Below are 17094 nucleotides of genomic sequence, written 5' to 3'. Positions count from 1 at the left end.
CGTGGAAACCAGCAGACATAGGGTGATCTCGCCAGGATACCAGGCTGAAGAGGCATAACAGTGGACATTGTGTCCATCATTTCTACATCATCTTCTGTTCCCTGAGGCTGAAGAGATCTTCCCCTTCAAACATGGAGATCCTCCATGCAGCCCCAAGCCTCAGGTGCCAGACTCGACGGTTTGAGGGGAGTGTAATGACTGAGATAGCTGCTGCCACTGCTCAAGCCAAAATGGCCAAAGCAAGGACACCTGACAACTTCACTGTAATCCTTCAGGAACTAAAAAGATGGGGCCTGCTCCTGATAGGATCAGGCCTCAAGTTTGTAGGAAGGCTGGTGATCTTGTGACACTGATCAAAACTGCCATGTAGGAACCCCATGTTTGCCTGTTTCCTGGTCCCATTTTCTCTCTGCACAGGCTAGCAGTGCTGCAGAGGCAGAACCTTGAGCCGTAGTGTGGGTGTGGAAGTCACCAGGTTTTTGCAAGCAATTCCCTCAGATGATTAAGGATCTCTGAAGGGAGGAGTGCCTATGCATCCTCCAGCAGAAAGGCAGTGGGGGTAATGAGATGCAGAGGTGAAGGGAGAAGGCAGGGAATCCTTAAGCTTCTGGAAACAGGGATGCAGGGGACATCTCTAGCATCTCTGCAACACAGCAAAGGATTGGGCTTGGGGTCAGTTTTTCAGAACACTTCATTTCAATTCCTATTTAGAAAAAGAATAGTTGGCAACTTTCCCATTGTTCTGAGTTTCCGCTGGAATCTATCCCTGAGCGTGAACAGAGCCAGAGATGACGAACATCTCACAATGGTGGGATAAAAGGATGCTTTCTTAACACATACCAGTAGCATTCAGACAGCACCTAGAGCTCCTATCAGAAGTCAATACAAATGGGATGTGAAACCGAACAGTGTAGTTTAAATTTGGTTTTATTTATAATAAAAACCAGATAGCCCCATTCGTCTCAGCTAATCCCCTATACTTATACCAGCGGGGCAGTAAACCTCACCGGGCTGAAGAGTTTATTGTCCACGTTCCAAACTTCATCAAGCTTAGCTGCCCCTTTGTTTTCCCTCTGGGCTCCTTCATGAGATGTGGTAAACCTAGTTACAGTCAAAATGCTATCATTATTCTTACTTCATTTTCATAGAGATCCGGGATCAAACCCAGTGGAGAGTTGACCATTCGGACTGTATTGGTGCCGAAGAGTTTATACTCATACTGGACAAGCTGTCGCCAGAACCCATTGTTAGGTCTGATGATGGGGCGGCAGGACTTGACCCAGGCATGAGCATTCGCGAGAGACATGGCATGGTACTTCATCAAATAGGCCAGACACAGGGCAGCTGACCTGCTGATGCCTGCAGCGCAGTGTAGCAGTGTCCGGCCTTGCTGTAGGTCCACATTATGGATCCTATCTGCCACGAGGTCAAAGTAATCGTAGAGGCGAGAGATGGGGGTGTCAGTTACAGGGATGTGCATGTAGTGAATGTCTGGATAGAAGGTGTTCACCACCTCCACAGACACATTGATGACAGTAGTGATCTGGCTGGCGAAGAGCAGGAGCTTGTTATTGGCAGCCGTACCATTGCTGAGGTACAGGCTACTGGTGATCCGGGACAGGCCATAAATGGATGGATGCCTGAATAAGATGGGAATAGTCCCCAAAACTGTATTCATTAAGGCAAACTTTATAAACCAGCTGCAATGGAGGGCTGCATCGTCACGCTCTTTGCCTAGAGAAAACAGAGAGAAGACACTTGGGAGACTGAAGGCAGTAGATTGCTGCCACCAAACTAGTAAAGGTGAAGTTTTCACGTGCTTTAAAAATTAACTAGATCTAGAATCATCCACGTTAAAGATGGGGAAGCCATCTTAGGCCTCATCCAGTCCAGCTCCCAGCCAATGCATGATCGCTTTATAAATGCAGAGTGATTCCATCTGATGTCACAAGTGAAGCGGGTTTTCACTCCTTTTCCAAGAGACTATTCCACAGCCTAATGGAGTTCACGCTCACGACAGGCAAGCTGCCAAACAAATCCAAGAGCACGTGCAGTAAGCACATTCTGTACCACAAACACCTGCAGCAAGCCTTAGCCTGACTTGCAAGGATGCCCTAGATGTCTACTAGGGAAGAGCATTGCAAGATTATGGACCGCGAATGGAGAAGGCCCTGTGCCCAGCCTTTCAAGACTGTTCTCTAGGGACACATCTAAACCCACCAACCCCAGCTACTGTATTAGAACAGTTACTGTATTAGACTCTCAACCTTTCCAGGCTACTGTAGCCCTTCAGGAGTCTGATTTGTCTTGTGTACCCCAAGCTTCATTTCATTTAAAAACTACTTGCTTACAAAATCAGACCTAAAAATACAAGTGTCACAGCACACTGTTAATGAAAAATTGCTGACTTTCTCATTTTTAGCACATAATTATAAAATAAATCAACTAGCATATAAATATTGTACTTACATTTCAGTGTATAGTCTATAGAGCAGTATAAACAAGTCATTATCTGTATGAAATTTTAGTTTGTATTGACTTTGCTAGTGCTTTTTATGTAGCTTGTTGTAAAACTAGGCAAATATCTAGATGAGTTGATGTACCCCTTGGAAGACCTCTGCATACCCCTAAGGGTACATGTACCCCTGGTTGAGAACTACTGTATTTGAATAAAGAAAAGGAATACTTGTGGCACCTTAGAGCCTCTAAGGTGCCACAAGTACTCCTTTTCTTTTTGCAGATACAGACTAACACGGCTGCTACTCTGAAACCTGTATTTGAATACAGGCTCTGTCTCAGGTAGACAAGTCCTTGTTGAACAATACTAAGCAGCCATTAAACAGGGCTCAGAATTAGCTCCATCCCCTCCTCCAGCTTTCACAACAAGTTAGAAATGTACAGGAGCCCACTAGATGATACTGAGCTATGGCCAAAAGGAAGGAAAAACCCAGGCCCTATATTGTACAGTGATAGAAACTGTGAGAGGGCTGGGCAACAGCATGAACCATTGGGGCCAGCCTTGCTTTTCCAGCCAGGTGGAATCTACAGTGGGCTGCCTCATGCTTGGATATTTATATATAGGCTGGGCCAAATCTGAATTTTTTAAAATAATTTTGACAGATATATATTTTTTAAAATTAAATGGTTACTGATTTAAATTTTTGCATGAATTATGTGGGGGTCAACATCAAGCAGCATTATTCTTTGTATGTCTGTAACGTCTATCAGCTATGGAAATATTTTTTTTGTTGGCTTACGTGTATAAAGTAAAACTGACATTTACTGATAAAAATCTAATCCTTCCAAGCCTATTTGTATAGTCCTATGTGGATGAAAAGGTTTATAGAAACATAAAATGATGTATTATGGGTTTAAAATTATGAGTTTAGGTTACAAACATGGGTTATATATTGACTGCAGTCAATGCTTGCAGTTTATTGGTTATGATCTTGGGTTATGTATAGGGTTAAGATTGGGTTGTGTGTTTCAGATATGTTACAATTTACACATGAGAGTTACACTTGTGGGTTAGAGTTACAAATATGGATTGGATTTGGCATAACCAGTTATAGGTTTCAGGTAAATGGTTCATTTTACATTCAGATTTCATAGTAGCAGCCATGTTAGTCTGTACCCGCAAAAAGAAAAGGAGGACTTGTGGCACCTTAGAGACTAACAAATTTATTTGAGCATAAGCTTTCGTGAGCTACAGCTCACTTCATCAGATGCATTCTGAGCTGTAGCTCACGAAAGCTTATGCTCAAATAAATTTGTTAGTCTTTAAGGTGCCACACGTCCTCCTTTTCTTTTTATATTCAGAGTTATGGATTGCTGGTGAGAGTAAAGATCAGCATTAGGATTCATTTACAGATTACATGTTACTGTTGGTGAGTTAGGGTTACAACTATGAGAGTAAATTATAATTTGTAAAGTGCACTGAACTCCTCAAATGGCAGGTACTATGTAAGTTCAAAGTGCTAGTATCAGGATTTACACTCTCAGATGTTTACCTGCTCTTTTTTCCCCACTGACCCTTAGCAGAGCTGTGCATAATGACAGGTTTCAGAGTAACAGCCGTGTTAGTCTGTATTCGCAAAAAGAAAAGGAGTACTTGTGGTTAGTCTCTAAGGTGCCACAAGTACTCCTTTTCTTTTAGCAGAGCTGGTTGCCTTTTGGTGCAGAAAACTGCTGTTTCTGCTTTAGGATTACACTCCTGCTCTGTCTCTATGAAAGTGTGGCAACTATAGGAGGAAACAGGAGCAGGGTGGCATGCTATCTCCTGCAGCGTAGGGTACTGCACCACAACTGAATTCAGAGTGCTTCAAGGAGAGGCCATTTCTGCATCCCAAAGCTACCGTTTGGCCATCCCTGCACAGCTGCAAGAACAGTCTCACAAGGTTACATAAAGTGCAAGGTGAAAGATAGCCAATGACCTCAACACATAATGCAAAATGGGGGGAAGTGGAGAAATTATACGGGTTACTTTGCTATCATTACAATCATTTCAAATCCTAATGCACCAAGTGATCCGACAGTGCTTAACAAACACACACAGCGACCACTGTCCACAGCCTGAATGCACCCACTTCTGCGTCCACAATAGTTTAGGGCAAAAGGTGTAGAAAAATGGTGAGCTGAGTGTGTGTGTGTGTCTTTCAAGGAAGAGAACCTGTGGGAGTAAACACTGAAAGGCTTTGTAGAGCTTTGGCAGGAGGTGCGGGGGAATGAATGTTCAGGTTCCTGAGACTTGGAAATCCTGAAACTTAACAGGGCTATAATGAGGCTCCCCTGCCCTTTTCTCAATGGAGGCAGGCCCTGGCTCATGGGCAGGAAGCCTAGCAGGAGACTTTATTCTCATTTGTAACCTCTCTGTTTGAACACAGGACTCTGACCGACTCCGTGCTGTGAATACTTGTAACTTATCATTCTGCTTATAACCCAGCATGGTTATCGGTATAGTGATTATGTCTAGCAGCCCCAGGCATGGCCCAGGACTCTGTGGTGCCCGGTGCTGTACAGCCTGCCCCAAAGCACTGGAAGGCAGGTGGCTCAGTGGGTGCTGGGCACTGCCTGCCCCACGTGCGGGACAAGGGTGAGTCAGCCCTGCCCCAAGAGATGTGATGCTGGGGCTGTGCTGTACCTTCTGGCTCAGGGGTGGGCAAACTACAGCCCGCAGGCCGGATTCAGCCCACAAACCGTTATAAGCCAGCCCGTGAGCCACACCACGTGGCTCGGTCCTGCTCTGGTGCTCCGGCCGCACCGCTGGGTCGGGGCCGCTCACATGGCTCTTGGAAGCTGCGTCATGGCCCCGCTTCGGTTCCTATGCAGTCCAATGGTTCCCATCGGTGCTGCAATGGGAGGTGCGGGGACAGTGCCTGCGGATGGGGCAGCATGCAGAGCCGCCTGGCCGCACCTCCGCGTAGGAGCTGGAGACGGGATATGCCCCTGCTTCTGGGAGCTGCCTGAGATAAGTGCCACCTGAAGCCTGCCTCTGAGCTCCTCCCCACGCCCCTGCCCCAGCCCCGATCCCTCTCCCGCCCTACAACCCCCTCGCTCCCAGTCCAGAGCACCCTCCTACACGCCAAACTCCTCATCCCCAGCTCCACCCTGAGCCCGCACAGCCTCCCGCAGCCCAACCCCAATTTTGTGAGCATTCATGGCCCCCATATAAGTGCTATTCCCCGATGTGGCCCGCGGGCCAAAAAGTTTGCCCCCCCCCAATCTAGCTGGCGGCCAGTGTCCAAGCCGCTCCGCGGCGGGGAGCTCATGGCCGGGCCCGGCCGGCCCAACCCCCCTGGCTCCGCACAGAAATAACCCGTCGCGAAGGGGCTCCCGCAGCTGCGGCCTTCCGGCGACCCTGCTGGCGGCGGGCTGGGCCGGGGCCGGGGCCGGGGCCCCGGGAGGGGCTGGGAGGCTCCGGACCGTGGGACGCCCCCGCCCGGCTGCGCTCACCCCCCCGGGCCTGCACTCACCCCCCGTCCCCCCCGGCGCCACCTCCTGCCTCTGACCCCGACACCGCGCGGCTCCCCGGTCTCCGGGGCAACCGTCCACGGGGCCCGCGCAGGGACAATCGCGCCCTCCAGCGCTGCGGGCGAGCCCGAGAACCACTCCCGGGATCCCGCACCTCCCGAGCCCCCGGTCCCCCCGCATCGCCCCCGGGGTCCCGCCGCGATCGCCACCCACCAGACCCCTCTTCCCTGCGGCCCTTGTGACACGCCGGCCCCGAGGCAGCGGCGGCCCAGCCGAGCCGCGATGGAGGAGCAGAAGGTCTCGCGGCCCCGGGTCACCTTCTTCCAGCCGCGCGTCAACCAAGTGCTGGTGCTGTTCAGGTGCGGGCCGGGGCGAAGGGCACAGGGACCCCCCCCACTGCACAGGGAGCTCCGCCCCCCACGACCACCCCCTGGCAGAGGGACCCCCACTTTCTCCCTGGCACAGGGACCCGCCCACTTCACAGGGACTCCCGGCCCCCCACTTCTACCACCAGGCACAAGGACCCTCCCAATTGCACAGAGACCCCCCTGCCTTCCACTTCTATCCTGGGGCACAGGGACCCCCTCGCAGGGACCCTCTGGCCTCCAACTCTCACCCCTGGGCACAGGGACCCCACGATCCTACTCTCTACCCCCCACTCTCATTCCCTGACACAGGGACCCTCGGCCACCCACTCACTCCTGGGCACAAGGGATCCCCCTAGCACAGGGACACACCCCTGCCCTGCACAGGGACCCTCCATCCCCCCACTCTTGCCCCTGGACAGGGAACCCCCGTCCCCGACACACACATAGGGGCACACCCCCGCCCCACATAGCGACCTCTTACCTCAGGCACAGGGAGGGAGCGCCCTGTTCCCCCCTCACCCTGGCCACAGGTAGTCCTTTTTCTTTCTCACCTTCCCTTGGGGACAGGACATCTCTCTGCAACATCTGTCCTCCTATTGACAGCCCTTTCCTGCTCTCAGTCTGAACACCCCACCACCCCCATTGGTACATCTCTGAGGGAGGTGTATTAGGGAAATGGGAGGGGAAAGGAGAGGATGCACTGTGTACTTTTTTGGGTGAAGGAGGCAATTGAGATAAGTGTATTGGCAGGGGCCAGGGGTAGGACTGAGCTGTGTGTTCACTGAGGGGCTGGGATGAGAGGAGAGAGCATCAGTGTATTTGGTGGCAGAAGGGACTAGACTACATGTTCTTGGGGTGAGGGTGTTGGTGGCTGGGCTAGTGTTTCTCTCTCTGGGGGATGAGAGAGCCTGATAGAAATCCTGTATACTGGGTGGAAGATTCGGTGTGACCTCTCAATTGGAAGGCTCAGACTTTGGTGATAAATATCTGAGACCTAAAATACACGCCTTCGAGCCATGTGACGTCAGCAAAGAATATGAACTCTTGAGTAAGGCAGGGTGACTCCATCACCGTGTGGTGTCTGGCTTGCGGGGCTGTGAACAGTAGGGCTAAGCAAGCAATGGTATTGCTTCTCCTGAGCGGGAAAACTATAACAAAGCCCCTTTCCCCTCCTCAGTCTGTTCAATGGCAGTGAAGTGGCTGTGAAAAGGTTTTTGCCAAAGAGTCACTTGTCCACGGTCATCATCCGTGACAACACCAGTGTCCAGCGAATTCAGGAGATAAAGGTAACGCTCACACCCCTTCTCTGGCATTTGGAGAGACCCCCAGCACAATGACTAGAGCAAACCAGGACCCTACCCCCAGCACACTGCACTCCTCTCTCTGAGCTAGAGGTGAAGGGTTCTGTAGCCCTGCTCCAAGGCACTGAGACATCTCGTCCCCAGAATAAAAGCATTGTTGACGTCCATTAGAAATTATCTGAAATGGCTCCTGGTCCAGGAGCCATAGTGAGAAAGAAGGTCTGGTTTCAAGTCGGAATCCAGTTGTCTTGCTGTGAAGGTTGGGAACACCATGGAGGCAACATTCAATTCCTAGTGTAAAAGGAAGGTTTGTTTGCTGCACCAGTGAGCCTTGCTGGTCATGTCTGGGGAAAGGTCTAGGGAGGTCTAGGTTGGATACTAGGAAAAACTATTTCGCTAGGGGGTGGTGAAGCACTGGAATGGGTTACCTAGGGAGGTGGTGGAATCTCCATCCTTAGAGGTTTTTAAGGCCCAGGTTGAGAAAGCCTTGGCTGGGATGATTTAGTTGGGGTTGGTCCTGTTTTGAGCAGGAGGTTGGACTAGATGACCTGCTGAGGTCTCTTCCAACCCTAATCTATGATTCTATAATTCTGTAACTTCTCAGTGGAGCCCCTTCTACCTTCTCTGCAGCAGAAGACATTGGGAGGCCACCTCTGATTATGGATGAGGCAGGATCTGAGGACCACCTTATTTATTATGTGTCCTATAAGTGCTGAGCACTTTGATCCCAATCCAACAAAGCACTGGAGCACATGCTTAACTGTAAGCGTGCAGGTAGTGTCATTGTCTTCATTGACATTAGTTCATGTGATTCAGCATTTTGTTGGATCAGGGCAAACCTTGCAGGATCTCTACCCAAGGGCTCTCCTCGGGGGAGTGGGAAACAAGAGGGAGAGAGAGCATTTAGAATAAGGAGGCCATCAGCTTTTCATGAAGGCTCAGGTAGAGTGCTGATTCTCCCTCCTGGTCTTAAAATATGGGTGTTTTCTCATTGGCATGGCCTCTCTGGGAGTTAGTCCTATTATGGAACATTAAGACCATAGGGAATCTCTGTCCTCTGGGATGTTAGGGGGCTCAAGCTGGACAAGGAGTGATCAGCCTGCTCAAAATATCTGGGAAGAATGAGCAGTGCTTGTGATGCAGGACTGATACGTAAAGCACGGAGACCCAGCTCCTCAAAGATATCTCCAGTTAGGTGCCTTTGAGCATCTGGCCCTGACCACCCAGCTCCCTGAGAGTGGGAAATAGCCACAGCTGTCAGGCGTTTACAACATTTCAGCAATCAGTTCCCTCTTGTTTTGCTCTCACTTGGTTGTAGATAACACATTGATGAGCACATTAGAGATACCAGGGGAGATTACCTCATCTCTGCACTGCACAGATTTGGGTTCTTCTGTACTACTCAGGTTCTTGTCCCTATGATAGCAGAACAAGGATACGGATATTAAACAAGGAGTCTCTAAGGTGCCACAAGTACTCCTTTTCTTTTTGCGAATATAGACTAACACGGCTGCTACTCTGAAACCTAAACAAGGAGACTGGCCCTACACATACCTCAATGGCATTTCTGTCTGTATGCAAGGTAGTAACTTTTGAACACTGCATCCAGTCAATTCCAGAATGTCAGGGAGTGTTCTCGGCCTCAGTGGGCAGATCTCTGTTGATCCTGGTGAAACCCAGAAAAGCTGATAAGGAGGCAGAGGTACTTGACCAACCTTCCCAGGTCAATGTTCAGAGAAGGGCTATGCATTCGGAAGCCCTCTCGATCAGCAGTAAGGGAGTTACTGTGAAAGCCCAGGGAGTGGGGGAGGATCCTGGAGGACATATCTTTCCCCAAAGTCTGTCCCCACTTTGGAGCTTTTTTGAACCATCACTGGATCCTGTGCTGAAAATCACACATTTGTTGTCCTAAAGGTAAATCACTTGGAGGAGACAAGAAAAAAGAGCAGTCACTTTTATGAGCATTTAAAGAAGAAGTTCATGAGTGACCAGCAGAAGAAGATATCGCGGTGGAAGAAGGACTCTGTTAAATTTGGGAAAATACTGGAGCTGATCAATCAGAGAACCAAGAACTTGGCGATCGCTTCTGCTAGTCTGACTATGAGGAGGTCCCAAGAAGGCAGCCAGAAAGCAATCCCCAAGAAAGAAGCAACCATCATGTTTGAAAAATGATCCAGAGAGGCATTCATCCAGCACCCCTGTCAGGCTGTTTTCTTAGTTTCTAATGAGTTTCTTTCCAACATCTCTGACACTCAGTTTGCCTTTTTAGCAAAGAGAAGATGAAGAGAGTTAAAGCTAGTGCAGGGTCTTAGTTGTTTCAGCAATAAACTAATACAAATGAACTGAATAGCCATTCCCTTTCTGCTGCTTCTCTTGATAATCTGTTTTGAACAAGTACTAGTGATAAATCTCTCCTCGAATGATTCGCCAAAATGCTTTTTGATTCTGTGCTGGTGATTTGGAAGAAATCGTTTCTTGAAATATACTAAAAATGAGAAATTCATCTTTGAGCTGTGCGACAGATAAATATGAGAAAATATGAGAAAGTCATTCGTAATCAGGTATCCTGATCTATTTCTCATGGAACCATCCACCAAAAACCAAGTCTATTATCTCTTCGGCATTTGGTAGAGATTTATGGTGAAAATTTCTATAAATGAGAAAGTTATAACTGATCCTTGCTATAAATGAATGACAAATGGAATCATCCTCCAAAAGCCTTTCAGATTCGCTCTTTGTGATTTGGTAGATATCAGTTCATGATTTGGTGGAAATTACTAAAAATGAGACTCTTATTACTGGTCAATGTTAGCAATTAATTACACATGGAATCATCCTCCGAAATCCTTTGATAATTAGCTCGTGGTGATTTCGAATAAAATCGGTTTGTGAAAATTACTAGGAGTGAGAAAATTCATTCTTCATCCGTCTTCTGATAAATTTCCCATGGAATCATCCACCGGAAAAGCAACTGCACTCTCTCTTGGTGTGTTGGAAGAGATCGGTTCATGCAAATTACTCAAAGTAAGAAAATCCTTATTTACAAGTACCTAGTGGTAAAGACTCCAGCAATCCAGATTCTCTCCTTGTGAGTTTGTAGAGATTGGTTCATGAAAATTACTAAAAAATCAAACATTTATTACTGATCACTGCTAATAATTAGTGCCTCATGGAATCATGCTCCAAAGACCTTTTAGATACTCTCCTGGTCATTTGGTAGAGATGGGTAGTGTAAATAGCTAAAAATGAGACATTCATTACTAATCAGATGTAGCCCTTGATGTCTCATGCACTCTTCCTCGAAAAGCCATTCGTATTCTCGCCTGATCATTTGCTAGAGATCTGTTCAAGAAAATTACTCCTAATGAGACATACATTATTGACAAGTACTGTGTCCTGTTTTGGGCCCCACACTTCAAGAAGGATGTGGATAAATTGGAGAGAGTCCAGCGAAGGGCAATAAAAATGATTAGGGGACTGGAACACATGACTTATGAGGAGAGGCTGAGGGAGCTGGGATTGTTTAGCCTGCAGAAGAGAAGAATGAGGGGGGATTTGATAGCTGCTTTCAACTACCTGAAAGGGGGTTCCAAAGAGGATGGCTCTAGACTGTTCTCAATGGTAGCAGATGACAGAATGAGGAGTAATGGTCTCAAGTTGCAGTGGGGGAGGTTTAGATTGGATATTAGGAAAAACTTTTTCACTAAGAGGGTGGTGAAACACTGGAATGCGTTACCTAGGGAGGTGGTAGAATCTCCTTCCTTAGAGGTTTTTAAGGTCAGGCTTGACAAAGCCCTGGCTGGGATGATTTAACTGGGAATTGGTCCTGCTTCGAGCAGGGGGTTGGACTAGATGACCTTCTGGGGTCCCTTCCAACCCTGATATTCTATGATTCTATGATTCTATGACAAGTATTAGTGATCAATTTCTCCTCGAATGATTCGCCAGTATGCTTTTCGATTCTCTGCTGGTGATTTGGAAGAAATCAGTTCTTGAAATATACTAAAAATGATAAATTCATCTTTGAGCTGTGCGACAGATCAATTTGAGAGGGAATCTTCCTGAAAACCCCGAGAATTCACTTCTCGTCATATGGTACAGAGCAGTTTGTGAAAATTTCTCCAGATGAGAAAGTCATTCGTAATCAGGTATCCTGATCTATTTCTCATGGAACCATCCACCAAAAACCAAGTCTATTATCTCTTCGGCATTTGTTAGAGATTTATCGTGAAAATTTCTATAAATGAGAAAGTTATAACTGATCCTTGCTATAAATGAATGACAAATGGAATCATCCTCCAAAAGCCTTTCAGATTCGGTCTTTGTTATTTGGTAGATATCAGTTCATGATTTGGTGGAAATTATTCAAAATGAGACAGTTATTACTGATCACTGCTAGTAATTAGTACCTCATGGAATCATCCTCGAAAGACCTTTTAGATACTCTCCTGGTCATTTGGTAGAGATGGGTAGCGTAAATAGCTAAAAATGAGACATTCATTACTAATCAGATGTAGCCATTGATTTCTCAAGCACTCTTCCTCGAAAAGCCATTCGGAATCTCGCCTGATGATTTGGTAGAGATCTCTTCAAGAAAATTACTCCTGTGGAAGTATAACATTGTATAAGAGGACATGCTGGATCCATTGTATATGAGAGGGCATGCCAAAACATGTTACAAAGTATCTGAGGGGCACACGTAGGGACAGTTAGCTTTTGAATGGAGAAGCAATTGAGATAGAGCCAGCATGTCTAAGAAGCAGGCATCAGAATAGAAGGTGTGAAGGGCAATTAGTTAAGTTAACTGGAAGCTGTTAAAGGAGATTGTTAAGGGTGGCAGGTAATTGAAGATACGTGACTGGTCTCAGGGATCTCGAAGGGTGGTGACTAAAATCTTTTTCTTCTTTTGTCTGTAACTTCTCTGTAACTTGTTCTCCAAAAAACTGTATAAATTAAAAGACACAAGCCCCACTCGGGGGGCTCACTTCTAAATGTATTAGCAGAGCAGCTTTGCTAATAAAACAGAGTGGTCTGATAAATTGTGAGTCTGAGTCAAACTTTGACAATTTGGAGGTTCCACCGAGATGGCAAGTGGATTCACTGAGGCTGTGTGATCCCTGACTGCCTTGCAGGACGATCGTGGCAGCCGGCGCCTGGACGCTTAGTCCAAGCAATCCTCCACAAGACAGAAAGGTACACAGCAGCAGCGCAGTCTACGCCATTGAACTTGTTGGTTCCCACTCTGTTCGGGTAGGGGTCTTTGGATCCAGCTTCTGGAATCAGACGTCTCAGGTAATTATTATTTTTGTGCTTTAACCGGTTTGAGGACTGTCTTGTCTTTGTGTCTATCCGTCTTCCCCGTGGTGTGTGTGTGAATCTGGGAGCCATCTCTGTCCGGAGACTGGCTGACCAAGGGGTCCCCGTCCCCACGGTCTGAATAAGTGGAATCTGCACAGCTGTAGCCGCACCACGCCTTGGGTATAACCCCTGGTGTGAAAGCAAGGGCAGTTGAGGCAGTAGCCTGTGGGCTCCTTTCTGTGTGTTGCACCGGGTACCGCTCTGCTGAGCCCGAATTTCCTTCTTGTGTGAGTGCTGTGTGAAGTCCTCCTGGATGGGGAATCAGAAGTCTAAGGTAGAACAGTTCCCTAAGGGAACTCCAGCTTATTTTATGTATTTTAGGAGGGGTCCGGACTCTTGTAGGTTTCTTGAAAAATGGTCCAAATTAGCTCTAGAGAACCCCAAATTACAGTGGCCACTGTTAGGTTCTTGGGACAAGGATCGAATGGACACTTTAAAAAGCAAACTTGTCCTCCCAAAAACCAAATTGGAGAGAGGAGAAGTAAACTGCTTCATGCAATGGGGGGAAAGAGGCAAATCGTAGATGGACTGAGTCAAAACTCACCTCTCTTAAAAATTCTATCAAAAAACTAACAGTTCAATTGGATGCAGTCTCTCCCACCACTAGTCCGAGCGCTCCCCTTTGCCCAGTCCTGTGCAATGATCCGGATCAAACCCGACCCCCACCATACTCCTGCGCAAATAAGAAATCAGAAAAGGAAAAATCTTCAGTGACTACAGATAATGAAAGTGAAGAAGATACCCTCATTGGCCTCGCAGCTCTGCAAAATATTATGAAGAAGAAATCCAAAGCAGACTGCAAAGATTCTCTTGACATCTCTTCTTGGAAAAGAGAACCTGATGGGAGGTTAATGAGAGACTCTGATCAAACTGTTGTGGCACCCTTACGAGTCCTTAAAATGGGAGAAAGTGAGTCCATATGGGATTATAAGCCCTGGACTCGTACGGAACTTTTATCTATAGTTAAAAGTTTTCCTAAACCACAGGAAAACTCTATCAAATTTGCTGAGGAGTTTCTGTTAATCTGTGAAACCTATGAACCCTCTGAGACAGATCTCCTCCAACTGTGTAAATTGTTAACTCCTGCCAGTTATGAAAAATGGTTGGCTGCCGCAGACTGGCCAGCTGAGGCATGCCACTCAACCATAAAAGGTACTGGCCCAGATTCAGCACACAGAGACCGGTGTATGGCTCTTTGGAAGTGCCTGCATCAAACCATTCCCAAAGTGTGGTCTCCTAAAACAAACTGGACAGCAATACGTTGCTGTAAGCAAGGGCAAGGAGAAAGCCCAGGCGACTATAGGTCCCGGCTAACTGATATTTTCCTACAACATTCAGGAATACAAGAGCCCAATGTAAATGGGCAGGGGGCCTTGGCACATGCATTTGTTGATGGTCTTCTCCCTGCCACAGGCAGCATGTTAAAACGAATAAGTGTGGGATGGGAGACTGAAACCATGGACAAATTGCTGGCAGTAGCAGAGCATTGCCACCGCACTTTGAAAGGAAAGGAGGAACAGTCCTCCCAAAAGTTAATGGCTCTGCAGATACAGCATTATTCAGGACTAAGCAGACCACACCGGGGACAGGGATGAGGTTGCGGAAGGGGGCGGGGGGCTGGATTAACTGGGTTTTGTAACTACTGTAAACAGCCTGGACACTGGAGAAAAGAGTGTCCAAGACGACCTAATAATTGTATGGGAAATCAAGTGAACCCCCCGCTGGTTCCTCCAGCTTATCCCCAACCCTATTTTTCACCCCAACAATGACGGGATGCTGGGGAACCTCACAAAGTTTTAGCTCCCTTATTACCTCTGTTCCCTACTGGAGAATGTGTCCTGACTGTAAATGATCTCTCTCTCCCTTTCCTTGTTGATACTGGAGCTTCTTTTTCTACAATCCACACCACTGACTTGCCTGAGGTTCCCCGATCTGGAAAATCTGTGTCTGCTGTTGGCATTACAGGGATCCCTACCTCTTTTCCCCTCTCAAAACCTTTGTCTGTTCAGGTCGGTCCCCTCTCTGAGGAGCATGCATTCCTCCTCTCTGATTCCACCCCTGCAAACCTTCTGGAACGGGACTTGCTATGCAAACTTGGCTGTTCTATTTACTGCTCCCCAGATGGTGTCTATCTGCAAATCCCTCAGTCTTCCTTATGTGATTCTGTAGCCTCCCTGCTGTCTGAAACTTCCCTCTCCACTCTGGTCCCTTGCTGTCCCTTAACTCCGTCCTTAGAGCACCTAATCTCTCAGGTTCCTTCCTCCCTATGGCCATCTCACCCATCTGAAGTGGGCCGATTAAATACTGACCCAGTTCGGATTACTGTAGACAATTCCAAACCTCTGCCTCGCCTGTCTCAGTATCCTTTGAATCCTGAGGCAGAGGCTGGGATTGCTCCAGTTATATCTGCATTAAAAGAACAAAGAATTATTGTCCCTTGTTCCAGCCCCTGTAACACCCCTATCCTCCCAGTTCAAAAGGCTGATGGCAAATTGTGGCGATTTGTTCAAGACCTTCGAGCTATTAACAGTATTGTCATACCTTCTTTTCCAGTGGTTCCTAACCCTGCTACAATACTAGCGTCTATTCCTCCTAATGCAACCCACTTTACTGTTGTAGATTTGTGCTCCGCTTTCTTCTCTGTCCCAGTTCACTCTGAATCCCAGTATCTCTTTGCCTTCTCCTACAAGGGTCAACAATATACATGGACTACCCTTCCCCAGGGGTATACAGAGAGTCCATCCTATTTTTCTCAAGCCCTAGCCAGGGATCTCGCTGATCTGGTTTTCCCATCAGGATCCACACTTATCCAATATGTGGACGACTTACTCCTGTGCTCCCCCTCTCTGTCTGCCTCAGAAACTGATTCACTAACACTTCTCACAGCTTTAGCAAACAAGGGTCATAAGGCTTCTCGCACAAAATTGCAGCTCTGCCAAACCTCTGTCACATACCTAGGCTTCCTTCTCTCCCAGGGCTCCCGTACACTCTATCCAGCCCGGGTACAAGCCATCCTTAGCTTTCCCCAGCCTTGCTCTCCACGCCAGGTCAGAAAATTCTTAGGCATGACAGGGTTCTGTAGGCAATGGATTCCCCAATATGCTTCTCTGGCTAAACCACTCCAAGAACTCACTTGATCCTCTGTACCTAACCCCATGCCATGGCCACTTGAAGCAAGTGCTGCTTTCATCTCCCTTAAGCAGAATTTAGCCTCTGCCCCTGCCTTAGGGTTACCTAACTATGACAAGCCTTTTACCCTTTTCTGTCACGAACAATCTGTTTGTGCCCTCGAGGTTCTTACTCAGGAGCACAGTGACAGAAATCGCCCGGTGGCTTATTTTTCTGCAACCTTGGACCCTGTAGCCCAGGGTTTACCCCCTTGCCTACACACTGTAGCTGCTGCAGCGCGCCTGGTCGAGATGTCTGAGTCCCTTGTCCTCCGCTCTCCTCTCACTCTCATGGTTCCCCATTCTGTGGAAACTCTCCTTCTGCAACGCAACACTGCTCACCTCTCCTCTGCTTGCCTCACTAGGTATGAACTTTTGCTGCTTTCAGCCTCACATATCACTATTAAGCGCTGCTCCTGGTTAAACCCTGCTACTCTCTTTCCTTTACCTAGTGATGGTGAACCCCATGACTGCCTTGCAACTGTCTCCGCTACCACTGTCCCGCACCCCGACCTTTCAGATGTACCTCTCCCTAACTCTGACCTGGTATTATTCACTGATGGGTCCTGTTATAGAAATGACCAAGGCCACCTTCTTGCAGGGTACGCTGTGGTCTCTCTCTCTGAGACCACAGAAGCTGCGCCCTTACCCTCTGTGACCTCTGCCCAGGTGGCTGAACTGATTGCTCTAACCCGTGCCTGCTTTCTAGCCGAGGGGCTCTCTGCCACTATTTTTACTGATTCTCTGTATGCCTTTGGGGTTGTGCATGACTTTGGCACCCTCTGGCAGGCTCGAGGTTTTCTTACCTCTACTGGTACCCCATCAAGAATGGCCCCTACATTGCCGCCCTCCTGTATGCAGTTTTACTACCATCTGCCTTGGCAATTGTTAAGTGTACTGGCCACTCAGCGGCAGACACCGAGGTGGCAA

General features: G+C 47.8%; 2 protein-coding genes across 4 annotated transcripts; one reads left to right on the top strand and one right to left on the bottom strand.

Annotated features, from left to right (window-relative positions):
- Positions 1-909: 909 nt before the first annotated feature.
- DUSP18 (dual specificity phosphatase 18) lies at positions 910-6358 on the bottom strand. 3 transcript variants are annotated; one of them, XM_073312870.1, is made up of 2 exons: positions 6184-6358; positions 910-1734 (listed from the first exon to the last, which is right to left on the bottom strand). In XM_073312870.1, exon 2 carries the CDS (start codon positions 1676-1678, stop codon positions 1112-1114), a length of 567 nt encoding a protein of 188 aa, XP_073168971.1. In that variant the 5' UTR covers positions 1679-1734; positions 6184-6358; the 3' UTR covers positions 910-1111. The 3 variants fall into 3 exon arrangements, with proteins under 3 accessions (XP_073168971.1, XP_073168970.1, XP_073168972.1); XM_073312869.1 differs by lacking the exon at positions 6184-6358 and adding an exon at positions 5141-5490; XM_073312871.1 differs by lacking the exon at positions 6184-6358 and adding an exon at positions 5197-5490.
- C15H5orf52 (chromosome 15 C5orf52 homolog) lies at positions 5850-11235 on the top strand. The gene is made up of 3 exons (XM_073312873.1): positions 5850-6329; positions 7516-7624; positions 9554-11235. The coding sequence occupies exons 1-3, from the start codon at positions 6253-6255 to the stop codon at positions 9809-9811; spliced, it is 444 nt and encodes a 147-aa protein (XP_073168974.1). The 5' UTR covers positions 5850-6252; the 3' UTR covers positions 9812-11235.
- Positions 11236-17094: the final 5859 nt, after the last annotated feature.

Source organism: Lepidochelys kempii, chromosome 15 (genome assembly GCF_965140265.1).
Source record: "Lepidochelys kempii isolate rLepKem1 chromosome 15, rLepKem1.hap2, whole genome shotgun sequence".
Classification (NCBI taxonomy): Eukaryota; Metazoa; Chordata; order Testudines; family Cheloniidae; genus Lepidochelys; species Lepidochelys kempii.
The sequence above is the reverse complement of the archived record's forward strand: the minus strand, read 5'-3'. Positions and strand labels throughout refer to the sequence as shown.